General features: G+C 38.4%; 1 protein-coding gene across 1 annotated transcript; it reads left to right on the top strand.

The window, feature by feature from the left end:
- Positions 1-27,582, top strand: FBXO30 (F-box protein 30). Its single transcript, XM_070932663.1, has 7 exons — positions 1-76; positions 15,616-15,660; positions 15,987-16,079; positions 16,955-16,994; positions 20,763-20,848; positions 22,182-24,234; positions 24,961-27,582. The coding sequence occupies exons 5-7, from the start codon at positions 20,820-20,822 to the stop codon at positions 25,162-25,164; spliced, it is 2,286 nt and encodes a 761-aa protein (XP_070788764.1). The 5' UTR covers positions 1-76; positions 15,616-15,660; positions 15,987-16,079; positions 16,955-16,994; positions 20,763-20,819; the 3' UTR covers positions 25,165-27,582.
- Positions 27,583-27,777: the final 195 nt, after the last annotated feature.

Here is a 27,777-nt window from a genome sequence, read left to right on the forward strand (position 1 = left end):
GAGAACGTCTCGGCGACGGGTGGCGTACCGTTTTGGGGCTCGTTCACACGCAGGAGGCGGAAGACCGGCTGGGCGGGTGAGTCCCGGTGCTCGAGAAGCGGAGGATCCGGGGTTTTGGCTGGCTGCTGCTGCTGCTGCGGCTGGGGCCGGACGAATAATCAGCAAAGAGCGGGGCTGTCGTGTTCGTGCTGTGGCTTGCGGCTGGGGGAACCTGCCCAGGCGAGCGGAGTCCGGGCCGGCCTGGCTAGGGAGGGAGGGCGGGCGGGCGGGGGCCACAACCTTTTGGAAAACCGAGTTGCCGTCGTTGTTTGACAGCTGGTGCCTTTATGAGGTAGCCACGGGAGAGCCCGGCGCCTGTTTGGCCGGGCGGTGGGGCTGGGGGAAGAGGGGCTTTGGTCTCCCTAGAGTCCGGTGGGAAAGGATGGAGGGAGGCGTTATGTGTCCGCCGGGGTGCTTTTCTTCTCTTGGCGACCCCCTTTCTTCTCCTCCTCCTCCTCCTCCACCACCACCACCCAGGAGACAATGGCAGAAGTGGGGAGGGGGGGGGGGGAGAGTAGGCCGTCTCCTCCTTCATCCCGGGCTCTTGATGCATTCGCGTAGCCTTGTGTCGGTCCTTAACCAGCGAGAAGGTGCGCAGATTCACACAACGTCGGGCACGCCCAACTCCGGCTGTTCCAAGAAAAGAGCTCTTTTGTTCGCCTTGCGCCCAGGAAACCAACAGCTGCGGAGTCGCCGCCGCCGCCGCCGCCGTTTCTTTTCTTCTCCAGCCCTTCCCGACTTTCCTTCACAAGGCGCGAGGTGAAATAATTCCCCCCCCTTTTTTTTATGGGGCATTCAAAAGGAGTAAGGAAACACGGGAGTAAGCGGGAGCGCAGCCCTCTTCTTCTGGATTAGCCTCTAGATATCCAAACCCTCCCCCTCCTCCCCCCACACAAAAAATTGCCCTGTGAGGAAAACTTGTGTCTTTAAAAAAAAATAGAGGCACCCTTGTGGTTTAACTGTAGAGAAAGGTGTGCTCTACCAGTCCTGATTTGTTTGTAAAGAGGAACAGACAGGATAGTTTTTAGGGGGGGGTCCCTTCATAGAAGGGCGGTAGTCTTGTGTGTATTTTAAAAAGCTTCTTTTTTTTTCCCCTCTGTTGAAAGTTAAGTAGGTCTGACAAATCTGAAAGCTTAACAGTCAGAACGCTGCAGCTAGTTTGGGACGGGAAATGTTTTTAATTGAAGCCAGGAAACCAGCACTACTGTGCTTCTCCTTATTAATAAATAAATCGGGAAGCAGTTCATCCTCGGGCTGGTATCTTAGGGAATAGTACAAAATCTTGAAAAAAATTACATGTCAAAACCTCTAAGCAATGAAAGAATAGAGTGGATTTTTTTTTTTTAAGTATGCCTAGCTCTGGTTTTTAGTGAAAATGGAAGAATGACTAGCAATTCATTATCAGATATGAATGTGTCATATAATAATGTTTTGACTTTAGCTGAGTCATAATGGTCAACAGTTCTTTGAAAATAAAATTTGGAATAGTTCTTAATTCAAGTAGAATACTGTAGGCTAAGGACTACTGTATAAACCAAGAAACTCAGAATTAACGTTTTCATTGGGAGGGATGTGAAGGAACCATGTTTTATTTTTAAATAGCTGTGCTGAAAATACTGTCTGCTATTTAAGCTGTTCTACTTTTTCTTCCACAATAAAGCATTTTTTTCTGAAAGTCCTTTTCTGAAATCATAGGATGAAATAAAAACCCCAAATCATATTCAGGTAGAGTTGAGTCTTAGTGATTTTATGAACATGTCCATATAATATTCTGGGAAGTAATACTAAAATACTTTGAAATTGCCTTTTTCTGAGATTTTTGTTTTTCATTTCCCCATCTGGCCTACAGCCATGATGGTATTCCTGATCCTGCTGTATTTCCAAGTCTAGAGGTGCTGCCACCTGCTGAGACTACATGCAGAAATGCATGATGTTTTTAATACAAAACATGAACAATACAAACTTATACACATTGAGAAATAGCCCTTGAAATTAGTCTTTGCGATCTGTAGTAATTATTTCTAAGTAGGTTTATGTTCAATGGCCTTAATTCTGATTAAAAATATTTTAAATCACAACTTTTTTTAAAAAATCCCTATTTTCCAGATTAATTGCCATTCATATGATACCTAGGAATTTCCTTTTGAATCTGTCGTATGATATTTTGTGTTAGGTTAGCTAGGATATTTTGTGTTAGGTTAGCTAGGACAGTGAAGAGATATATTGGTGGCTGCTGGTTAAATAGCTACAGGTAGTCTTTGACTTACGACCACAATTGAGCTCAACATTTCTGTTAAATGAGACAGTTGTTAAGTGAGTTTTCCCCCATTTTACAACCTTTCTTGCCACAGTTGTTAAGTGAATCACTGCAGCTATAAGTTAGTAACCTGGTTGTTTGTTAAGTGAATCTAGTTTCTTCATTGCTTGTCAGAAGGTTGCAAAAGATGATCACATGTCCTTATGACATAGCAACAGTCGTAAATATGATCCAGTTGCCAAGCATCTGAATTTTGATCCCATGATCGTAGGGATGCTGCAATTGTCATAACTGTTTAAAAACAGTCATAAGTCACATTTTTCAGTGCTGTTATAACTTTGAATTGTCACTAAACAATCTGTTGTAAATCAAGGACTACCTGTATTACTACAGTGAAAAACATTTAGGTAAGAAGCTAGACATGAAGCATAGAAGTGTTTGTTGTACTTTCAGATCATAGTTGATCAGAAGTAAATTAGAAATATATTTCACATATATTTGTGAAATTTGCATTTCTTTTCTGAGAGCTATTTCACAAGATTTTTAAGTATGTTTTTGTTTTATTTAAAATATATTATGGTTCTGATTCAGAGAACATCTGTATATGCTGACAGGTAAATTATTGTGTACAGGAAGTCATGGATAAACAGAGCATTGACAATTCTTTTTATTGAGTTGAAGAGAGATATGTGTCTGGAATCTATTGCTCCTAAATTAAGTATAAGTCTCCTCCCCTCCCAAAGAACATCAATGGATACAATGTGTAGGGTTTTCTGGGCAGCTTTTCTTGTCTATTCTAGTTTAGAAAACTCTCAGGGTGCAAATGTTGTAATATAACTTATAGCAACTAATATTTGAGAACATTTAATTTTCTTACTATGAAGCTATAGTGTCTGAATTAAAATTAGTATTCAATGATTTCCAGTCTCAATAGGCAGGTGGTTTATTTCTGTTTTCAGCAATGCATTTATATCTGAGTACAGAATAAGCTGTTTGCAGTCACTTAAATGTAACTAATTTGTATATAATTATGCTATATTGTTTGTTTTTCAGATATTCAGGGGCTCGCATATTAAAGAATTTATATTTTTATAGCATTTTATCTAAATTTCAACATTCGTTTTCAGAGAAGCAGTTTAGCCAGCACTTTTATTTAGGCATTTTTTTTAAAAAAAAGTTTCTACATATCATTTCCCCTAGAGGTTCAAATCAGAAATATTGCTTGACAGAAGTAAAATATTGATGTAGATGTTTGATGAGAGTCGGTTTGGTCTAGTGGTTGAGGCTCCAGATCAGAAACCCATGAGTGCTAGTCTTATTTTAGGCAAAAAACCCAGGTAGATGATTTTTGGCCAGCCAATCTCTTTTCAGTTCGTGATATCAGGCTTAGGCAACAAGCCCATTGGTCAGTCCCTGTCACCACCAATGGATTTGGTTGATCCAAAAAAGAAAACCCTAAATATGCAGGAAAAAAAGAAAAAAAAAAGAATAAAAAGTAGGTTTTTTATATTGAACCCAAATACATGTATGGTTTTTATAATGATTTATTATTAGATTATGGAAAATTCTAGTAAAATAAAGAAATAGACCCTCAATTTAACAGACACAAATTTAGTCGACGTCAAATACAGTGGGCAATTTTTTGTTTTAGACATCATCCACCAAAGACTACAGGTAGTCCTTGACTTATGACCACAATTGAGCCCAACATTTCTGTTGCTAAGCAAGACAGCTGTTAAGTGAATTTTGCCCCCTTTTTATGACTTTTCTTGTCATAATTGTTATGTGAATCACTGTTAACCGTGTTAAGTTAGTAACATGGTTGTTAAGTGAATCTGGCTTCCTCATTGACTTTGCTTGTCGGAAGGTCGCAATAGGGATCACATGACCATGGGGATGCTGCAACGGTCGTAATGTGAAAAACAATCATTAATCACTTTTTTCAGTGCCATTGTGACTTGGAACAAAAATCACTAAATGAATTATTGTAAGTCAAGGGCTACCTGTATTTTTCATGAAGTAATCCAGATGCTTTGTCATTTGGATCAATTTACATAACTTACAATTTACATTTTGAAATTGTTTTTAAACATTGATGGCTTGTGATACTGTTTGACAAATTGTTTATATAAAAATAATATCTTTAGTGTCCCTGTGATTCTGAAAGTTGTTTCTGTCAAAATAGATAAAATCTATTCGTAATGTGTAGTTGGCAAAGTTTAGAGTAATGTGTAATAACTTTGCCATCTCATTTTATAGATTAGATCTGAATATTTCTTAATCATGAAAGCAGTCAAAGGAGCAATACCAATAGCACTTATATATTGCTCCATAGCGCTTTACAGCATGCTCTGAATGGTTTACAGAGCATATTTTCCCCAACAATCTGGGTCCTCATTTTACCAATCTTGGAAGGATGGAAGGCTGAGTCAACCTTCAGTTGGGCAGGATAGAACTTTTCCTACCTGTGGACAGAGTCAGCCTGCAATACTGAAATCCTTCCGAGTGACCACTGCCCATGTGATAGGTCATTTTAGGAGAATCACTAAATGGGTTTAGAAAATGAAACTGAAGTATTTAATGCGTTAATTTGTCCATCATGAAGTGAAAAGCTCAAACTTGCCAGTAGGTATCCTTGACTTGGTAGAATTTCAAACATTTGTCTGGTGAATTGTAGTCTTATAGAGAACTTGGTATTACAATGTTTACTCCACAGAATGATGCAAATTTGGAGCTCAAATGAACAAGTGAAAGTAGGCTGTTTGCCTCAGTCACCTGTGCTAGAGTTTTTTTCAGATTGCTTCTCTATTTTTACAAATTTTGGTTTTGATATTTTTCTGTTGAAATTTTGAGGAAAACATAGCAGCTGTTAATGAACAAGTTGCAAATTAGTTACTAAGGTAGATAGCAATTTTGCTATTTTTTAGGATAACATGACAATCTCTTCTATGTCTTAATATCTTCCTTTACACTGAAATTGCTTAATATTTGCTAAACAGATCTCTCTGATCTAGTGATACTTGAAACATATAGTTTCACTATGATATACAACATCAAGAATAAGAACCTTTATTGTATTGCTTAATTTAAAGGAAATCCATGAAATCAAAGGTCTCACCTAAATTGAATGTTCTAAAAACTTTATAATTGGATTTTATTCATTCCTAATTCTTCATTAGTAGAATACAAATCATTGGCAAACGAGATCTACCCATACTTCCTGTGTATTTCTTAGCTTTGTTAGTTAAATCTGTTCACATAATACTTTATATAGCATATATGGTCATATTTATACTTTTGGTGTAATGTTTTGCTAATGTATTAATGTGAGGACTGTGATTTGTGAACTTGGCAGGTTTCTATTCAGACTAGAATCTGAAGCCTTTGACTAAAGTTGGCTTCTTCATATTCTCTTAGAAAAGAATAGCCATTGTTCTGGGTTCAGATGTACCAAGAAAATATAGCTAATGTTGTATCTTCTGGGAAGGAACAAGAGAAAGGGGAAAGGACTACAAATTATGGATAAAAGTCAAGCAATTTTTGTCTTAAATCAGGTTTGATTATCCCTGTGCTAATTAGGTTGAATTTGTCATTGAAATGCCTCGTGGCATTTAAATTTTAAAAATTATCAAGTTTTAGAAATGAGTAGAAGAAAAAGTAAATCAAATCGGCTGTAATTTTTTTCTTTTATCCACTTGGAGGTTCCTGTTGGTGGCATTATGAATTCTGACCAGGGGTGAAATTCACTTACCCTCACTACCGGTTTGCAAATGTGAGTGCACGTGCCTCCGCCACGCATGCACAGAGCACTCTGTGCATGCGCAGAGGGCAAAAACGGAACGTGATGACATCCGGACGGATGGGCAGAGCCTCCTGCTGCCGGCGCTACTGGTTTTCCCGAGCCGGATAGAACCAGCTGAATTTCACCACTGGTTCTGAGCTGCTGTTAGGACACACTGTGGTGCAATGTGAAATCTGAATTAATCTGGTTAAGAGGAAGATAACAATTTAAAACAAAATAATAAAACATAAAATAATAAAAATAAAATAATAAAATGGATAAAAGATTATCAGAAGTAGAGTTAAAATTCAACTATCAGGTTTAAATCTGTTGCACTATGTAACTGGTTACCAAAGAGGTAGATTGTATTTGGAGTATTTTCTGTTTCAAGTCATTAATATGATCGTTGTTGTTCATGCAAACATTGGTGATTGGGTTGTTTGTTATAGTTGGAATTCTACTTGTGCTAGCAGACTTTCCAAACAGGCTTTGGCAACTCTAGTCAGCTGATTGTAATATGTACAATAACATCAGGTGGCCTGAACCTTCTAAGAGCAGTGTACATCTCATCAGAACTGTGTATATTTTTAGGTTTCTTGGTTGGTAACAGGCAAGCACATGTACTTCAACATATCTGATGAACTGAACCTACTTGCTGACATTGCCTAATCAGAAATGAGCAGCTGCTTTTCATGATTTGATCATTAATGAAGCACAGTATATCAAAGGCTATTATTCTGTTATTATGATTGGGCATTTTCATTGCAGTAAGCGAAACTTGGTTCTTGCAAACAAGAATGCGGTGACAGTGTAATTAAATATACATTGCTGAATAACAAGTCAGCTCCTTATGCACACATTCTACTCCTTGTATTTCCCATGTTTAATTTCTAGTTTTACTCAACAGAGATAATTTGTCTCAAATAAATAATTATTTATATGCAAAAGTATAGTTGAACTGTATTAAAAGTTGATATTGTTGGCTGGAAGAAATCACAGAAATATTACTTTATTTAGCCACCTGTGGAAGGAAATATTTCAAAATCATGCTCATGGATTTGGCTCCAGTTTGAATGATTTTTCAATTTTAAACCCAACTGTGATTTAGTCTATAATCATCCACAAATAGTGAGAGAGCCAAAAGTATTTTCTAAAATAATAAGTCCCTCAAATGCATTGCTAAAATTTTAAAAGTTTTTTGCAGCAGATAACAGTACAAATACTACCACTTTAAGAAATTTGAAACAAAATTGTAAAGAGCATATGGTAGAAATCCTTCAATGATATAAATTACATACATTGGAAAGATTTAAGCATTTCAGTATTTTGGGCTTTTTTTCCTGCTTTCCTTGGATATGACAGAGGTATTTTGGCTAATCTCACTAAGGTTGTCTTTTGGCAGATTAACTTAAAATATGTTTGTTTATTTCGAATACTCTTTCAACAATATATCTGTAGATGGAAATGTTCTCTCATTAAACTTACATTGAAAATGAGAGGTTGGATTTATCGGCTTTAGAAATTTGAGATGAAAGAACCTTGCTATATTTCATATACAACTTCCAGGAACTGAAGGATGGTATTGTTGCAATTTAATACACAAGTGTTTACAAAACAGCAGCAGAAGATTTATTTAATTTGCAATACTTTTTTTTATTTGCATTTCTGTTCTTTTTGTTAGTAATTTTTTTAAAATGCAGATTTAATTGGAAACTAATAAAATAAGTAAAGGTGACTCAATTATGGGAACTTCGGTCAAGTGCTCACTCACAGAAGTGAAGGAATATTAGTACATCTTGATTATCAATTAAGGGAAAATTCTGTACCTAGACTTCATTATCCATGACTTTGTATTCTGGGATTTCAAATATCTTCCATTGATAAAATAAACCAGAACTTATCTGTGGTAAATGGTTTTGCCTGTCTACAGTTTTTGGCACTCAGTTCTGAACCCTACCATTATGTACACGTGTAAAAGGGTACATATTTGGCTTCTGTTTCCCCAATTTCCCAGTGATCTATACTGTTTTGACTTGTTATAGTCATTCTCTTTCTGCACATACTTCTTCCATAATGAAAGTGAGCAAGTGTATAACAGAGAACTTTGCGGAGGCAAATGTTCATGCAAGCTTTGCCTTTGAGAGAAAAGGTAAAGGTTCTGCAGCTGGGGAGTGTAATAAAGAACAAAGTGTTTTAATTTGACCCATTAATGGGCGACAGCATCAAGTTCAATAGGCAGAAGTTGCTTTTCAACTTTGCAAGGACAGGTTCTGAAAAGCAAGACCTGACAAAGCGTAATTATCTGCTACTTTTAAATATAGTCACACCCACCACAACTAAAGTTCCATCAGGAAGCAATACTGACAGTTCAGAGCAGGAGCAAGTGGAAGAGTACTTCCCTTCTTCCATATTTTGATTCAATAATTTTATAGACTATCCTTATTTCAATTTTTTCCTTATATTTTTCATGATTTTTTTTTGTAATTTTTTTTGGTCATTTTCCAGGTCTAACTCCCAAGTCTCATAGGCCTGCTGACTCATAAGTGGTTTCATTAACCATGATTATATGCTGGAATGTAACTATTATGAATAAGAAGATCCACTTCTATATTCCAATTATATGATAATTGAATGCTACTTACAGGACACTGTAGTCTTTTGTAGTTCAATGGAATAGCAGAGGACAGCATCTTTGACTCCAACTGGATTAATGCTAAGATTATGAAGAATTAAGTAGTAACCATGAAAGGTTGTAAAGTATTAACAAAGCTTTGCATTCTTTGCCAGTATTTGGTGTTCTGATGTCTGTTACTAAACACCCAATTGACAAGAGTGCTCTATGAAAGTGTGCAACATCACATCAACATTAGTTATAATGTCATAATCTAACTACAGAATTACTACAAATCTACAAATATCTGAGTATTTTAATAGAATTTGGTTCAGTTGGAGTGGAGTACCATTGTATAAGGATATACCATTGTATGTATGTATGTATCCATCTTGGCCTGCTGAACTACTCCTAATTTTTTCCCCACTTCCATCTGGCCTGCCTGGATTCCCTACCATGTAGAACTTCTTTGACGAACATTTACGAACTTAAACCTCCTTTGAGCTGGATATTGGATTCCCTGATGCTGCTAATCCCAGGAGGGATACTGGTTCTATGGACATGAGGCCTGAGGAGGCGGAATATGGCTATCCTCACCCTTGAGCTTTCTATCAAAGTCTCCATGGATTGGCCTGGTGAGAGACGGCTGCCCTGGAAACTTTCGGGGTCGAATGATATGCACCTCCTTAGCCACTGTTGTGAGAGGACAGGGGAGCTTGGCAGCCTGACCATGGACTGGAATTTTCCCTGCGCTTATAACATCAGCAGTCCCCCACCCTTGGACTGTTTCCCCTGATGGCTATATGTACTCAGTGTCGGAACTCCTTGTCCTGCGAGATTCTCCCCTCTCGCAGGTTTGGCCCCCCACATTATCGAGGGCCTATCTCGATGACGGACTTTGGAGTCCGGAGAGATGGCATGGAGCAAGGAAGAATTTATGGGGCTTTTTAGGGAAATTGTTAAAGATTTTAAGGGGTTCTGGGGGGGGTTGTAATTATTCTTTTAAAGATACTGGGAAGACGACTATGGCGGATGGGGGGGGAAATCCACCAGGGTCAGAGCTGTGCCCGGCACAGGGTAACGATCCGGGGGGCACTGGACGAGGGATTGGGAAAGGGATGGGGGACGATATCTATGAGGGTTGTACCATCGGCACGGTGAATGGGAGGGGCAGATATGGCAGGAGCAGGGGACCACATCAGGTGTTGGGGGCTCGCACTTGCTGTCTGAGAGCAATTGCCTGCCCCGGTCCCCAAGGCTCTGCTCGGATACTAGGTGGCTTAGATACTCAGGAACTGGGCCTTCGGCTGATGCTGTGCAATGCCAGGTCCGTGGTCAATAAGGCCTCCCTCATTCACGATCTTATACAAGAGGGAGGAGCGGACCTGGCGGGTATTACAGAGACCATCGGCACGGTGAATGGGAGGGGCAGATATGGCGGGAGCAGGGGACCACATCAGGTGTTGGGGGCTCGCACTTGCTGTCTGAGAGCAATTGCCTGCCCCGGTCCCCAAGGCTCTGCTCGGATACTAGGTGGCTTAGATACTCAGGAGCTGGGCCTTCGGCTGATGCTGTGCAATGCCAGGTCCGTGGTCAATAAGGCCTCCCTCATTCACGATCTTATACAAGAGGGAGGAGCGGACCTGGCGGGTATTACAGAGACCTGGTTGGGCCCGGAGGGTGGCGTCCCTCTGGTTGAAATGTGCCCACCAGGCTTCAGAGCATTCCATCAACCGAGGGCCCAGGGGAGGGGAGGGGGGGTGGCGGTTATCATTATCTGGGTCCAAGGGAGACCACTGTGCCTCAGATAGCCGGATGTGAGTCCCTCCTTGTGAGGTGGGGCCGTGGGGTTCAGATGGGCTTGTTGCTTACATACCTGGCTCCCTGCCGCGTGGCAACAGCCCTACCTGAGCTACTCGACATGATAGCCACGGTGGCAGTAGATACACCCAGGCTTTTAGTCATGGGTGATTTCAACTTGCCATCCGTTGGTGAAACGTCCGAGGTGGCTCGGGAGTTCATGGCTTCCATGACGGCCATGGACCTGACCCAGTTAGTTCATGGCCCTACTCACAGGGGAGGTCACACTCTGGATTTGATTTTTGTCTCTGGCCAGTGGTTGAGTGGTCTTGTTATAGGGGATATAGACATGGAACCCTTGTCATGGACTGACCACTCACTCCTTCGTCTAGATCTTCGAACCGCAACCCCTCGCCGCAGGGAGGCGGACCCAATTAGATGGATCCGCCCCAGGCGCCTGATGGATCCTGATAGGTTCCAGACAGAGCTTGGGCCATTTCCTGAGGACCTAGCACATGACTCGGCCGAGGACCTGGTAGCCGCCTGGGATCGGGCGGCTGGTGGGGCCTTGGACCGAGTTGTGCCTTTGCGGCCTCTGACCCGATGCCGATCCCGTGCGGCTCCTTGGTTTACTGAGGAGCTGAGGGAAATGAAGCGCCAGAAAAGACGCCTGGAGAGCGGTTGGAGGGCCAGTCTCGCTGAATCTGATCGAACACTGGTAAGGTCGCATATTAAGGCCTACCTAGTGGCGATAAAGACGGCAAAGTCTAACTACTTTTCCGCCTCTATTGCGTCATCAGGGAATCGTCCGGCCGCCCTGTTTAGGGTGACCCGCGCCCTGCTCCATCAAGGAGTGCGGGAGGATCCCTTAGAAGGCAGGGCGGAGGATTTCGGACAATACCTGTATGACAAAATCGCTCAGATCCGGGGGGATCTGGACTCTGACTGGGTAGATCAGGGCAGGGTGACGAGGAACAGTCTTGAGAATGTTATCTGGGAAGAGTTTGATGCTGTGACTCCCGATGATGTGGACAGGATTTTGGGGAGACTTAGTGCGGCCACATGTTTACTGGACCCGTGTCCCTCCTGGTTGGTACTGGCTTCCCGGGAGGTTACACGAGGCTGGCTCCAGGGCGTCATTAATGCTTCGTTGAGTGAGGGTCACTTCCCCGCTGCCCTGAAAGAGGCGGTGGTGAGGCCTCTCCTCAAGAAGCCGTCCCTGGATCCAGCAATATTGGCCAACTATCGTCCTGTTTCCAACCTTCGCTTCATTGTGAAGGTTGTTGAGAGTGTGGTCGCGCAACAGTTTCCGCAATTCCTGGAGGAAACATCCTATCTAGATCCGTTCCAGTCGGGTTTCAGGTCTGGGCACAGCACGGAAACGGCATTGGTCGCGTTGGTCGATGATCTCTGGAGGGCTCGGGACAGGGGTTATTCCTCTGCTCTGGTCCTATTAGATCTCTCAGCAGCTTTTGATACCATCGACCATGGTATCATGCTGCACCGGCTGGAAGAGTTGGGGGTGGGAGGCACTGTGTTGCGGTGGTTCTCCTCCTTTCTCTCCGACCGGTCGCAGTTTGTGTTGGCAGGGGGGCAGAGGTCGACCTCGAGGCCTCTCATCTGTGGAGTGCCGCAGGAATCGGTCCTCTCGCCCCTTCTGTTCAACATTTATGTGAAGCCGCTGGGCGAGATCATCCATGGCTTTGGGGTGAGATACCACCAGTACGCTGATGACACCCAGCTGTACATCTCCACCCAGGCCACCCCAACGATGCCCTTGAAGTGATGTCCCAGTGCCTGGAGGCTGTGCGGATCTGGATGGGGAGGAACAGGCTCAGGCTCAACCCTTCCAAGACTGAGTGGCTGTGGCTCCCGGCATCCCGATATAGTCAGTTGGCTCCATCGCTGACTATTGGGGGCAAGTCTTTGGCCCCCACTGAAAGGGCTCGCAATCTGGGAGTCCTCCTGGATAGGCAGCTGTCTTTGGAGGAACATCTAACGGCTGTTACCAGGGGGACCTTTTATCAGGTTCACCTGATTTGCCAGTTGCGGCCCTTTCTTGATCGGGATTCCTTGTGCACAGTCACTCACGCCCTCGTCACCTCTCACCTTGACTACTGCAATGCTCTCTACATGGGGCTCCCCTTGAAGAGCACTCGGAGGCTCCAGCTGGTCCAGAATGCAGCAACGCGGGTAGTGATGGGAGCAACATGGCGCTCCCATGTAACACCGCTCCTGCGCGAGCTGCACTGGCTCCCGGTGGTCTTCCGGGTGCGCTTCAAGGTGTTGGTTATCACCTTTAAAGCGCTCCATGGCATAGGGCCTAGCTATCTCCGAGACCGCCTGCTGCTACCGACGACCTCCCATCGACCCGTGCGCTCCCACAGAGAGGGCCTCCTCAGGGTGCCATCAGCCAAACAATGTAGGCTGGTGACCCCCAGGGGGAGGGCCTTCTCTGTGGGGGCTCCCACCCTCTGGAATCAGTTGCCCCCGGAGATAAGAAGAATCCATGATCTCAATGCCTTCCGTCGTTCCCTGAAAACCTATCTTTTTCAGCAAGCCGGGTTGGCTTAGAAGAAATTTTTAAATTCTTTTAATTAGTTTGTGATTCTTAACTTTCGGGCCAAAATTTATATATATTTTTAAATGTTTTAATATTTGTATTCTATGTTTTTTATCTTGGCTGTACACCGCCCTGAGTCCTCAGGGAGAAGGGCGGTATATAAATTGGAAATTAAATTAAATTTGCTGATAAATTTGATAATAATAATTAGAATAAGTGGTTCATTATTTAGGGCTTTATTTGATTTATATCTCACTTTCCTATTCAAATTTTCTCAAGTTTAATATTGTTAAAGATTAGAAATTAGAAAATAAAAAAAAATGCTAAAGTTAAAGACGTGACAAAAATAGGTTTTTTCCAATTCTTAAAGGCAGAGATAGTCAGGAGCCAAATAAAATTACTGAGGACATGCATTCCATAGCTTGGGGCTGACATAGCATTTAATTTTATATTGTCCTTCTTTCCAGAGTAACCAGAGCAAATTACACATGAAATAGATTTGTGGGGAGGAGGGGAGAAAGGCTAGACTTAGATAAATCAGGACAGTGACACCAATAATTATTAACAGTAACAATTAAAAAGAAAGATTATTTTAAAAATCATCCATCCTCATAATAATAACACAGAGATATTGTCCTATACATTTCTAAGTTAAGAGCGGTTTCAGTTCATTGGAAAAGGATAATGAATTGGGATAACTAGCACTGGGTTTTTGGCTTTTGCACAATAAGCTGAAACAGCCAATGGGATCGTGAGTCGAGCTTTTCAAATTTGATATAAATACATCAGTCATATGACATTACTTGAAGCATATTTGGTCATACACTATCTAGGGCTATACAGACCAATGTTAAACAAATTGAATGGTGGCTCAAGGACAACTAGTGCAGTGTTTAAAGGAAGAGTGCTTTATGGCCCCATATAACTGTCCCACATAACAAATAGGTAACTTTGTTCTGGATCACATAGCTTCTAGTCAGTCTCCATCAGTCACCCTACATGGAATAGATAGTTCTATGCAATAAAAAGATTATTAGAGCATGGATTGCCAAAACTAATCTGCTTTGGTCCAGACTGTCTTGTATCTGATAGCCCAGTTAAGATAACTGTATCTTCAGAAGGAATGTTCCCTGGTTGACTACAAGCTAAATTCCCAGGTTTCTTTCTGCTGAACCTTTGTATTATTTGACTTTGGCTTTAGTTTATTGGTGCTTATGAATCCATCAGAATCTCAAGTGCCTGTACAATCTTCCCTGATTCAGTTCAAAAGGAGAGATACTGAAATCTTTAGATAAACATCATGTAAATGTAGACCTTCTACATGTAGATATCTCATGGTTATTGGGTCTACAGGCTGCTTGCTGAGAGTTTCAGAAGATTCAGTCGCATTTCTCTCATGGTAATCATTCAAGGCAATAGAATTCTGTGTTATATGCCAATCTGAAATCAAAGTCTAATTATGTAGTTAGTGCCTCCCCACCATGCTTATAATTGGACAGCACTTTCCCCAATAAAGGAATATTTGTAATATTTGCAACTGCCATTTGTTGCCCAAAATTTCAAAATGCAGAGGATTATCACCTTTAATGTTGCAGTGGGCCTAATTTTTTCATAAAGGGTTACTGACTCTCCATGGACCCATTCATGCTGAATTTTAGAAATCACAGTACAGATAGTTGTCTTAACCCCCAGAATGTCTTGTGGACTTCTAGTCAAAATAACTGAAAGTGATTTTATACATTCTGATCAAATGGCACCCCTTTCCAAGTCAATAATATCCCCAAGAACTGTGTCTAAGAGCAGATGTGAGCAATGTATTCAAATGAGACTTCCTTGTGGCTAGTCTTGAACAAATCAGATCCACACAACTTCCTCTCTCGGAAACCTTGCAGTGATAGTGCAGAAGTGAGCTTTTTTTTTTTTTTAACCATCTACCACCATTGCTATTCAATACTATAGGTTTGAGTGTGCTTCCTGATATATGCTTGATTTAATTCACTACAAGATACGCAGCATTTGTACTCTTTTATCAGCTCTCGGATTGTAACAGTACACCAGGTAGTATGATCAGGGTCTCTGAATGACTAACCACTGAGACTGGAAAACCCCTCATAGCATTTAGGAATTCCTTAGATTCTGTCAGTCTCTGAGTCCCTTCTCTTGCCGAGAAACTCATTACCAGCTCAAATTTTGCCAGTTCATTGCGAATCTGTTCTATTTCCAGAAAACAGATTGAGTATGCTCAGTATTAATATTTGTTAAGAGATTGGATCATCTGTGAATAAATCTGCAATTATGGTGGATTTCTGTTGCATGGGCAGACAAATCTGAGTTGGGTATAGCCCATATATGTTTCATTGTCTCACTTTTCTCTACTTTATCAAGAGAAAATTCCTTTGTAAATAAATAAATTGTTTCTTTTGTTTTGAAGTTCAAATTAGTATTCAGATGAATGTGACTGTGCGGTTTTTCCCCAGATCATCACAGTTTATTTCAATCCAAAGGATAAAACTCTACTAAAACAGAGGTGACATTTTATTGAACTTAATTTGTTTTTGTTGCAGGAGGAAGAAAAACCCACAACAGTGAAAATCTATTCTGGCAATAAGGTAATACAGCAAGAAGATTAAAAACATCTGGAGAGATGTGGAAAGGAAGAAAGTAGGGGAGAAGCACTTAATTATATTACAAGGGGAGGAATTGTTTAAAACGTTATTATCTTATATTACAATTTTAATCACGTATTTGTGTTGTTTACATGGTTGCATTAATTACTTTATGAGTTTAATAAATTAAAAGAGAAAAGGAGTTACTTCACATCTTTATAATTTAAAAAATTAAAATGAATTTTTTTTCATCTAGTGATATTCCAGACTTTGCTTTATGGGCTTTTTAAAAAAAAATAATTCATCCATATGATTCTGTATCTTTGTAGTGTTTTAGCTGTGCTGACATCTAAATAAAATAAGAATGGAGATTATACAAAAGAACTTCACTGCTATATTGTTTCTTGGAAAGTTGTAATCTGGTAAGTTGATTGTTCTTTTCTTTTTGTGCCTTTATCTTTTTTAGTTTATTCTCTATTGACTAAATTTTACCCCAACTGATAGGTTCATTTTTGATACCATATTTTAAAAAGAATTCAGACAAACTCATTCTGAAAATAACAGGATGATCATGGCATTTGAAAATACAAATACCTATGCAAAAAGGTAAAAGTTTAATAATGTCAAAAGTTTCAAGGATAAGGATATGAAATTGCATTTTTTCAGTATCTGAAAAAATGTCACACAGAAAGCTAAAATCTATTCTCGTATCATACAGTGACTAAAATTTTAAATAATGGCTTAAATTTACTAGAAAGCAAGTGAAGGTTAAGACTAAATATATTTAAATGGATTATTTATTTATTTTATTAATTATAAAAATTCTTCTTTACTGGATCTGTTTAAAAGCTGGAAAGCCTTCTGTTGTAGATCCATCCATTAAATTTATATGGCCACCTATCTCAATGAAATGATTCTGAGCAGCAACCAATCACCTGAGAAAAAATATAATTAATAGGAAACAGACTCTTAACATGCTCGAGGTGGTGGTGGTGCTGGCCCAGGTACATAACCAGTCTTCAAGGTTAGATTATCTGTGCTAAATTAATAGATGCTTATTCATATGTTTCATACGTTTAGTATTTCAGCTGCTGCTATTGATTAAAAGAGTACAGTTGGTATACTTTATTCTTTTTTTGGCTGTGGGCTGTCTGTTTTAGAGTAAGATGCAAGATTTTAAATTTTATTCACTTGTGAAATATGAATCAGCATCAACTAAGGCACTGTAATGCTTGTAATAATATGTAGGAGTTTACTAGAAATATACATTTCATTGACTAATTTTTTTTTCTTTCAGGACTTCTTATGACTCACAACTTTTCAGAGAACAGATTCAAGTATGTATACATATATATGCAACATTTGGTTTCTATAAAGAAAAATGTGGAAAAAAATCTGAATATTTTATTTATACAAGTAATCCCCGAGTTACGAGTGTTCCCTTCACGAATGTTCAAACTTACACAATAAGTGCCCTAGTGTTTGCGAACAAGGCCCGAAACTATGAATCTTGCAGCACCACAGCAGTTGTTCGCCCTTACGAACAACTGCAGAGGCTCTGCAACATTTGTCCTGCATGTTGCCGGCCGAAATGGAGCTTATGAGGGGTGGATCTGGCCCTCAGAAGCCCCGTTCTGGCATCTAGGCGCCTTGCCTAGCATGTTGCCAGCTGAAATGGAGCTTCTGAGGGGCGGTTTTGGCCCTCCGACACTCCGGCCCTCTGTGGGCTTTCCCCGGCCCATTGCAGGCTGAAATGGAGCCTCTAGCTGAAATGGAGCCTCTGCGGATCCAGCTCCCGGAGGCTCCATTTCGGCCAGGAACCTACCAGGTAAGGCCTGCAGAGGCCTGAAAGGAACTTCAGAGGGGCACACACAGCTGAGAGGCTGGAGAGCAGACTGCTTGCTACATCTTCACAAGGTAATTGACCCGACGCGGCAGGTTGGGAGGGAAAGCATTTGTGGGGAGCATGAGGTATTCCAGTGGGTTGGGGAGGCCTTGGGTGGTCTTAGGCAGGTGGCCTGTTCCATGAGTAGGCCCCTACATGGTCTTCCCCACCCTGAAATACCTCAGGTACACTTAACAAGCCTCACATTCGATTAGTTAATGTGCGGGCAAAAGGAGGGAGTGGTATGAGATTCACTTCCACAAATCCTCAGGTTACGAATGGAATGGGCAGGCTCCATTACATTCGTAACTCGAGGACTACCTATACATATAAATACTGTTATATAAGACTTTAATGCTGAATGCCAGAAAGTAATGTTTAATTCTTGGTAATTTAATTCATGTTTGACGTCAGTATTCAAAGTGTGTTCAAATTTCTTTTCCCATAAAGCATACATTCCAAACATCATTTATAATTATGGCTTACTCTTACTCTCCAAATTTGAATTGTCAAGCTCAAGTTAGAGTTGTTACAATATAGGAGATGTGGGCAAGATATTACCGTATTTTTCAGAGTATAAGACGCACATTAGTTTTTGGGGAGGAAAACAAGAAAAAAAAATTGCCTCTGCCTACCAGCATCCATCGGTATTCATCTGGCTAGCATCCTTGCAGCAAACAGCAAAAAGCCTGGTCAGTTTCAGCACATTATCACTGCCTGATTCAGCATGAGCAGCTGATTGGTGGTCAGATCGGCCTCCTGGAATACTGCCAATCAGCTGTTCCAGGCTGCGGGGATTGCCACAGCTCATTGCCGCCTCTGCAAGTCGTGTTTTTGGCCTCTGTGCATCACGTTTTTGGCCGCCGCCTGGAACTGACCAAAAACCCCATGCACGGAGCCTGAAAATGTGATGCATGGAGCCCAAAAACGTGACCATGGAGGCAATCCCCACAGCTTGGAATGAGTCTAAAATGGAATGTGTAGAGGTCAAAAACACAACGTGCGGAGGCCGAAAACAGCCGGTGGGTGAGCAGGGCTTCAGCAACATTGGCTGTATAAGACGCACAGACATTTCCACCCACTTTTGGGGGAGGGGAGTGCGTCTTATACTCCGAAAAATATGGTGTTTAAGATATTGTTTGGTTCCTTACATCTTTGTTTCTACTAGTTACTTAGTTATTTAGGTATTAAATTAGTTTTTAAATTAACTTCATTAGGGAGTTTCCAATACATGCAACGTGAATATTCTTCTCCCATTCTAACCTTTTCCTCTTTAGAATCAAGATTTCTATATATTTCTAGTATTTAGCATATTGGAGCTCAGTGGAAAAAGTATTAGTTAATTGGACAAACATTTCTATTTAAGAAATGGCAAGCCATTTCTTAAATAGACATAGGATCACACTGTCCACTACTGACAATTTATTGCGATTTTAGATTTTGCTGATGCGTTTGGACCACATCATAAAACTAAATTATGTTTAAAGAAATAAACAGTGGAAGGATATTTCTAAAATAGTTTTTAAAATAAACAGTGGAAGATTTTTGGTAAGATAGTTGTTATTTGTAAGAACTCAAAAGAGTTGGGATATCCTACATAAACAAATTAGTGAATCTTTGTTTCTTATGATATTAAGATGAAAATAAGCTAACAGAAGCTTTTATTTCATGTTTATTGGACATTCCAAAGGATATTTAAAAATGACTATAAACCTCACTATGTTAAACGTAGGTGAAGAATCATAAGTTAAACTTTACCCTGTTCAGACTGATATCCATACATTTATTTACATGGTGTAATGAAAATACTGATTAATATTAAATAGTTAGATTTTAATGACATGTTTAAAATGGATGTTAAAATCGGACAATGTTTTTTCTATATGAAATTCCCTTTTTTTGTTGCAAATGAGCTTCAGCTCACAAAAACGTATGTCTTTTAATAAAATGTGTTAGTTTGAAAAGGTGCTATCAGACTTCTTTTTGAATGTTAATAGTCATCTATATAGTAAATGAAGGAGATAAAAACATTTTGTACTTGAACATTTTGTTCATATTCTAGATTCTGTTGTACAATCAGAAAGTTTAAACTGATTTATCAATAAGTTTTTAAAGAATTTTTTTAGAAATTTATAAGGCTGCCCTTATAACTAGTGGCCTTATTCATATATATTGTGAAGCTATAATATGTGGGTTCATATATCCTGTCAAAAAACAAATTTATGCTTAAGCACTATGAATTAAGCCAGTATGTAGGATAACTCACTGGAGTTGTTAAAATTTTAAACTATTCACAATTCAGAGACATAATGTTAACCAGCCATTGTTCTGGGCAAAGTTCCATTATTCTAGTCCCATGGGATGATTATTTATAAATCTACTTGGCTCTTAAACTTTAACTGGACTGAGTTAGTATAGATTTAGCAGAAGATACAACACTAATAGCTTCTCATTAATAAAGAAATAAGACAAAGAGCTGTTTTTAAAACTTACTGAAAGGGGTAATTTTCCTACTCTGAATCCTCAGTATTTGTAGAATTTCAGAATTCTGGAGCCTATTTTGTTTCCAACTCTGGGTATTATATTGTGATCTTGGTAAAATGACATCATATTATAGATATATGCCATCAGTTTTTAGAGTTTGGAAGAACAGGTCTGAGAGAAAACAAGTATTTTAAGCCCTGCAGGTATTCTTCATTCTTTGGAGTAAAGATCCCAAATCATGCCACCGATAGTTTTTTCTCATATTTTTCCATTAAAATCCAATCACATTATCTGGGGGCTGCATATAGCATGAACGACCAGTTGCCAACTTATTTTGTTTTCTTGAAAATATAAGTTTCTGTAATCATATTAGTTTCAATTATGTCACAAATTATGTTAAAAGTATATAAGTGATAGTAAAAAAAAATTACAGTCTAATTCAAACAAAATAAAATATAAAAATGCAAACAAATTAACAAAATGGGTGCAAAGGCAAGACAGATTGCAAACTTGGGGGATATAATTTAGCAGCACAGTAATATCATTTAAACTTAATTTTCTACCAAGAACCAGATTAATAATATTCAATCAAGGCAAATTTACCATGAACGTGATCAAAGCATATGTACTGGTATACCTTTGAAATGCAACTATAATCTGTGTGTAAATATAGAACAAACAAAATGCATGTCTTTGAAGTTGCTTGGTGATTGATCAAAATTTCTTTTGGTGATAGGTGCCACCAGAAAAAAATATCATATTTACAGTGTCAGTAGGGATTGGTCTTTCTTCTATGCCAGCTATGAGCTCATCTGAAGAAAAGTAAGTTCCAACATGTATTAATTTGATTTTCAGATAAGATTGGTCTCCAAGCTGGTGATTATTTTGTAACTAGATGTAACAGTAATCTAATATAATACAATGCAGTAATATAATAATGCAATGTAAACTTATAAATTAAAAAAAAAACATGCACTTGTCTTTAAGACTGTTCAGAGAAAATTTGACGGTATTTAAAATTATGTTGTAGGCTGTATTCTATTTCTATGCCGTAATACATTTTGTAGGTGATTGAAGAGAACCAGTTTGGTGTAATAATTGATGGGGGTAGTGGTTAAAGGTACCAGATTAGAAACTGGAGACAGTGAGTTCTACTCCTACCTTAGAAATGAAGCCAGCTGGGTGATTTAGGGCCAGTTAGTCTGTCACCCTTAAAAAGAAGGCAGTAATAAACCATTTCTAAAAATCTGGCCTAGAAAACTGCAAAGACTTCTTCATATAGTTGCCAGGAATCAACACTGACTCAAAAGTCCCAAGAAAAAATAAAACAAACCTAAAATATTTAACATATAAATATAGTTTACAATAGTATTACATCCATGTTGAATTTTGAGTAAGTCAAGAACTCAATAGATTTCTACATTTTACCACTAGATGAAAAATGAGAAGTTGAAAAATTTCTACCATGTGATTCTAAATAGTTACAAAGTTTTTACATTATTGCTATAAATTGGAATAGCAATAGCACCTTTTCCAACTAACACATTTTATGGCTTACATCACTAGAGCCATACTGTGGCTATACTGATGTAGTATTTAAATTGGGTTGAGGCAGAGGGGAAGGGAAACGAAAACAGGTTGGATATGCAAATGCAGGCTACATGTGAGGTAGATTAAAAAGTATCAATTGAAAAGTGTAATATTTGTTAGGATCTCATTGTATTCGTTGAGATCTGCAATTGTCTTAATTTTTTTAATGTATGCAGGTTCATCTCTTGCATAAAGGTGGAGGTGAAATTTCATTTTTCCAAACTAGTCAGTTTGAGGTCTGCCATAAAACACCCTGAGAGATGTTTTGCTACCATGGCTATTGTCCTATAGCATTCTGCCAATATAGAAGTTTCCCAATTTAATATGTATAAAAAATGAGCATGTAAAGACATTGTATAGTTTAAGTTTTTGCATACAGTCCTAAATTTCTTTTGGGGGGGGGAATAAAAGTATGCATTTAATTTTTAAAACAAGTTATATTCAAAATTTTCTTCTAATTTTGAACATGTTAGCTTTTCTTTTACTTCCTTGCAGAAATAGTTTGTTCTAACTTACAACCAAAAGCCTTGATATCTTCTCTGGCTTTGTTGTTTTCTACATCTAGAACTGAACCTGCCACCATGGAAGATCTTCAGCATTTACATTGTGTCAACTGTATTAGTCGGCGTTGTATGACCAGATCAGAAGCTGGGATTTCCTGTGACTTAATTGGCTGCCCTATGGTTTGTGGAGCAGTATTTCATTTATGTAAAGCTGAAGAGCATCGCCTTTTATGTCCACTTGAACGAGTGCCTTGTCTCAACAGTGGCTTTGGCTGCCCATTTACCGTAACCCGAAATAAAATTGCTGAACATCTAGAAACCTGTCCTGCAAGTGTTGTATGCTGCACCATGGAATGGAATAGATGGCCAGTCAGTTATGCGGATCGAAAATCTTATGAGAATCTAAGTAAAGACGTTGATGAAATTGAACAGTTGGATATGGCTCTTGCCCTTCAAGATCAACGGATGCTTCTTGAATCTCTCAAAGTTGCAACTATGACATCAAAAACTCCTGACCCCATATTAAAATCCAGAGAACAATCTTCGGTTGCAAGTGCCCCAGATGCTACAGTTGCAAATGGGTTATTGCCTGTTGATGAGGAATCATTTGGTGCACTTTATCAAGCCACTGTGGAAACAACCAAAAGTTTAGCTACAGCTCTAGATATTCTAAATACTGCTACCAGCTTGTTGAGTTCAAAACTCAGTATTTTACCATGTAAAAGAAACACAGATTGCTGTGTAAAAGAACACAGCAGCATGCAAGCCATGATAGAACACGATTCTGTAGAGGAAAATAGCATGGGAGCTGTTGGTGGTATTAAGTTGGATATTTTGAATCAAAATGGACAATTAGAACAAAACGGGTCAAGTGACATTTGTTACGATACTACAAAACACTACAAACTGAATATGAGCCTTGATAATATCCCTTTATGTAATGGCTTTCATCTAGATGATTCAAGCACAGAGAAACTGCCACAGAATGAAGAACTAAATATATGTAATTCCAGCCAGTTTAATGTAGCAAATAGTATTCACAATGCATCTCCCTGTGATAACACAGTGAATGTTTGTAACTCAGTTCCTGTAGCACAAGTTAAATATGAAATACCTCTGCACAACTTGTCTAATGGCACCACTGACCACATATATATGTCACACGACTGTAACGATGAACGACTACAGAGAGAAATAGAACAAGAAAAACTCAGAAATAATGTATTTTCTTTTATTCCTCACCATACCTACAATTACTTGGCAAATTACTGCTTATCTGCATCAAAGGAAGACAAAGCAGTAGATACATCCGATTTGGAAATAACAGAGGATCCTATGGACCTTCAGGGAATAGACTTAATCACAGCAGCATTGCTATTTTGTCTTGGAGATTCTCCTGGTGGCAGGGGAATATCAGATTGTCGTATTATTGATGGATACCATGTTGATTTTGGGACTCAGACATTTTCTCTCCCTTCTGCAATTCTGGCCACAAATACAATGGTAGGGGAAATTGCTTCAGCATCTGCGTGTGATCATGCAAATCCACAGCTCTCAAATCCAAGCCCTTTTCAGACTCTTGGGCTAGACCTGGTACTAGAATGTGTGACTAGATACCAAACAAAGCGTTCAATGTTTACATTTGTCTGTGGACAACTGTTTAGACGAAATGAATTTTCTTCACATTTTAAGAATGTACATGGTGATATTCATGCTGGCCTAAATGGCTGGATGGAGCAGCGATGTCCTTTGGCATATTATGGATGTACATATTCTCAACGCAGGTTTTGTCCTTCAACACAAGGCGCAAAAATTATTCATGATCGGCATCTTCGGTCCTTTGGGGTTCAGCCTGCTATATCGACTGTGTTGTCAGAGCCTGATAAGAGATGCTGCTTAGGGCTGCATAGTGACAATCTGAGTAATCTTCCTTTTGAGGTCCTACAACACATTGCAGGTTTTCTAGATGGTTTCAGTTTATGCCAGCTGTCACAAGTGTCAAGATTAATGAGGGATGTGTGCGGAAGCTTACTTCAGGCACGTGGAATGGTCATCCTGTTGTGGGAAAAGAGGATATATCCAGATGGAAGTTTTTCATGGCAAATAAAAGAAAAGGTTTGTATATTTAATTGTGAGAACTTGCTTACTTCTGTTTTGAATTGGGATGACCTTTGCATAAAAATTGAGTTGTTCCAATATTTCTCTCTCAGGTGCTATTGTGGGAGGCAGGTGTCTAGAGTATGGGAGCGGTGAGATAGAAACAACTTGGAGAATAGTATAACTAAATATACTTAATATAATAGTAAATACAAGAAAGAGTTCAACTTTTAGGGGATGGGCATACAGGTATCTGCCCTACAATATTCACTAGCTGCTTTCTGTATCCAGATTTTCAGTATCAGATTAGCTAAATTAAGAGAAAGCAACCAAAAATGTGTTTCCTAAAAATGGGAAAACCAAATGGAAATTTGGGAAATCAGGTCACTTTTTCAAAGCCTTATCGGCCAATATGTCTATCATTTTATAAAGGAATACATGTAAATGTATGTCATCAAATTTCCATATTAGTTTGCAGGGTGGTTTTTTTAATGTTTATACTAAAATTTGTGGCACATTTTTTTACATTCTTCTTCCTAGGAAAAGGTGTTTGGAGATTCTTTTTTTAAAAAAATATAATAATAATAATAATAATAATAATAATAATAATAATAATAATAATAATAATAATAATAATAATAATCTATAGTTAACATTTGTGCTATAAATGCCAGTTCTACATGGCTTGCATGTGAGTGAGTCCTAATAAATATATCATCATGCTAAGAGAAATTTATTTTTTAGGTATGGCGATTCAGCACAGCTTTTTGTACTGTAAATGAATGGAAATTTGCAGACATTGTAAGCATGGCTGATCATTTGAAGAAATGCAGTTACAATGCTGTAGAGAAACGGGAGGAAGCTGTTCCACTGCCATGTATGTGTGTCACAAGAGAACTAACAAAAGAAGGACGGTCGTTGCGCTCAGTCTTGAAGCCTGTACTTTAAAGATGAAGAATAATTCTATTTGCACACTCAAGCACCTGAAATAACCTCCGGATGATAATTTGTGACACTTTATTAATTTACTAAATATGATTTCTGGATAAATTTGTCATAATGTACATAATGTTTTGAAGTGGCATTTATTTTTTTATAACATGGTCTGGTTAGAATCAACAAAAATTGCCTTAAAAATGGAACTTGCTGGTCAGGGGAGTTCTGTATGACTTTTTATCATTTGTAGGTTTTCTTTCTTTTGGAGTTTCCCTGACTAACTTATCCATTTCTTTTTATTGACTTCAAGAGACATGCTCATCCAAACAAGAAGTCTTTGTATAATTTTGTCTCTTTGCAAATTTGAATGTAACATTGAATGCTAGTCGAAATTTAGCAGCATATGTTTTGATTCTTTTCATTCTATGGATTGCTGTGTTCATATAAGCTGATACAGTGTTATTTAATGTCATTTCTTGTTAAGATTGCAAAGTGTGATTTTAGTGTTAAATACAAATGAATAGGAGCATAATCCACAAGTATTTGGAATTAGCATCAAAACTTCTAATTTAATGCAGCAAAATCCTATCAAATGAATCCTGAGAGAGAACTTTTTTTCCTAATAGTACCTTCTCTTGAAATTCAACACAAATTGCTACTATTAGCAGTTCAATGGAACAAAATTCTATTTTATTTCAGGCTCTAAATACCTAGGCTAGAATTTTGGATCAGTATACTTTCTTCCCTTTTTCATTGTTTGTTATTAATAAAAGGTAATCTTGAAAAAATTGTATTGTTTGCTGTAGTTAGCTATACAGGATTCATAATACTTAGATTAATACATTTAAGTTTTATGGTGTTAAGATACATTCTGTAATGTTAACAAGTCTGGATGTACCATGTGGTTTCAAGGCTACTTTATAGAGTGTTTAGGACTCATTCTCAGTACACTAAATTCCATTGGAATTTCTGTCCTAGCAAATGTGGTTAGGATAGTGCTCTTGATATGCCATCTTTATAAGATGAGAACTAATTCATTGGATAAGAAGTGTATTTAAAATGTTTATTTCATAACTTCATATTTTCCATAGTCTTCCATAATGAAGAAATTTTGGTGATTGTTTTCTCTACTTACAAAATGCCTTTGTTAATATTATTCAAAAGCTTTAATACCTATACAACTAGTTTATTGAGCTTGGTGCCTCAAATTTTAAAAAACCAAGTTTATTTAAAAATAATATGTTTCAGTTTTAAAGAAGAAAGTATTGGAAAGTTAGCTATATATTGGTAATATGTAATTAAATCATTTAAATATACTTGATTTAAAACTATGGATTTAAGACTGTTGACATATAAATTTAATCTGGAAAGCAATTGTCTTATCATTAAGCAGTTATATTTAAAAAAAGCTAAGCTTCATTCTCTAGTGCTATATAGCTAGATCATTAAGGAATATATTTTATATAGCCATTTTCTATAATGCCTGGATCTTGGGATCAGTTAATTATTTTCACAATGTTGCCTTTCTCTTTGAAGAACATAGGAGAAAAAGTTTCCTGCAATTAGTAGAATCTTCAGCTGCAAAAACACTTCTAATTTTAGCAGTTTAAAAAGAATGAAAGGTACATCATTATCATATTAGTTTTGATAACCTATTGGATTTTTTGACTGAGGTTATGCCTCCGGCCAGGAAACTTGACCCTGATATATACAGAGATTTCATTTGCAATCTCTGGGTGTGTATGCCTGTCTTCAGAAAAAGTACTATTAGCCTAAAACAACCAAGAATATTCATTCCACAGGTGTTGGAAGCTGTTTATGCATATATTGTTATTCATCAAATATTTTACCAATACATAAACCATTCTACCTTTTCCTCAAGAACAGATGGGCAAAATACCATATACCTCAGCCCTTATGTGAGGAGTATGCTGTAATTGTAAAGGCTTCATGCAGTATTCAAGAAATCTCTTGGCTTCTAAAAAAGTGTGGATTAATCTATAATGAATGCTTGGTTTATTTTTTTCACATTAAGCATTTTGAACAGTTCATTCTTAATATTACTTGCATTTCTGCCTTCAAATTCTAATACTGTTTCTTGTTTTATTCCTGAGTTATTAAACATTATTGCTGTAAAGAGTATTTTAAAATATTCTTGCAAACAGGAATACAATGAAAGGATATCAGTATTTTATACTGCTGTGCAGTTTTCCAAAGTAATAGTTTGTCAGTACTTAATTTCCTCTACAATAGTATTCTTTCCATATTAAACTTAACACTGAAACCTCTCCGTTTGTTCCATTTGAATTGCCTTTAAAACTTCACATATACAGCTGTTTTTCTTACTGGCAGTCCATTATATTGTTTTAATGTTCACTTAATGCTGTTTTTTGCAATGTTTAGTATAACTAATAAAAACACTTGACATTTCTTTGTTTAGCACATGATTTTTATTTATAATTTGAGAAATAACATTTTCTTTAGTAAATCTCCACACTTAAATAGTTAAGGTGAAGCAACAGCACTATCAAATATGATTTTATTGCTGGAATTAGCATTTCTCATAGCTTAGTGCAGTGGCCCCCAACCTTTTGGGCACCAGGGACTGGTTCTGTGTAGAGAGAT

This window comes from Pituophis catenifer, unplaced genomic scaffold (genome assembly GCF_029215685.1).
Source record: "Pituophis catenifer annectens isolate HBS135680 unplaced genomic scaffold, rPitCat1.0.hap2 SCAF_1, whole genome shotgun sequence".
Lineage (NCBI taxonomy): Eukaryota > Metazoa > Chordata > Lepidosauria > Squamata > Colubridae > Pituophis > Pituophis catenifer.

Excerpts from the sequence above, each read along its gene's own strand:
- FBXO30 (XM_070932663.1), top strand. The coding sequence starts at position 20,820 with ATGCCAGCTATGAGCTCATCTGAAGAAAA. Across the intron at positions 20,849-22,181 it reads ATGAGCTCATCTGAAGAAAA|AACTGAACCTGCCACCATGG; the intron begins GTAAGTTCCAAC and ends TTCTACATCTAG. Across the intron at positions 24,235-24,960 it reads CATGGCAAATAAAAGAAAAG|GTATGGCGATTCAGCACAGC; the intron begins GTTTGTATATTT and ends TTTATTTTTTAG.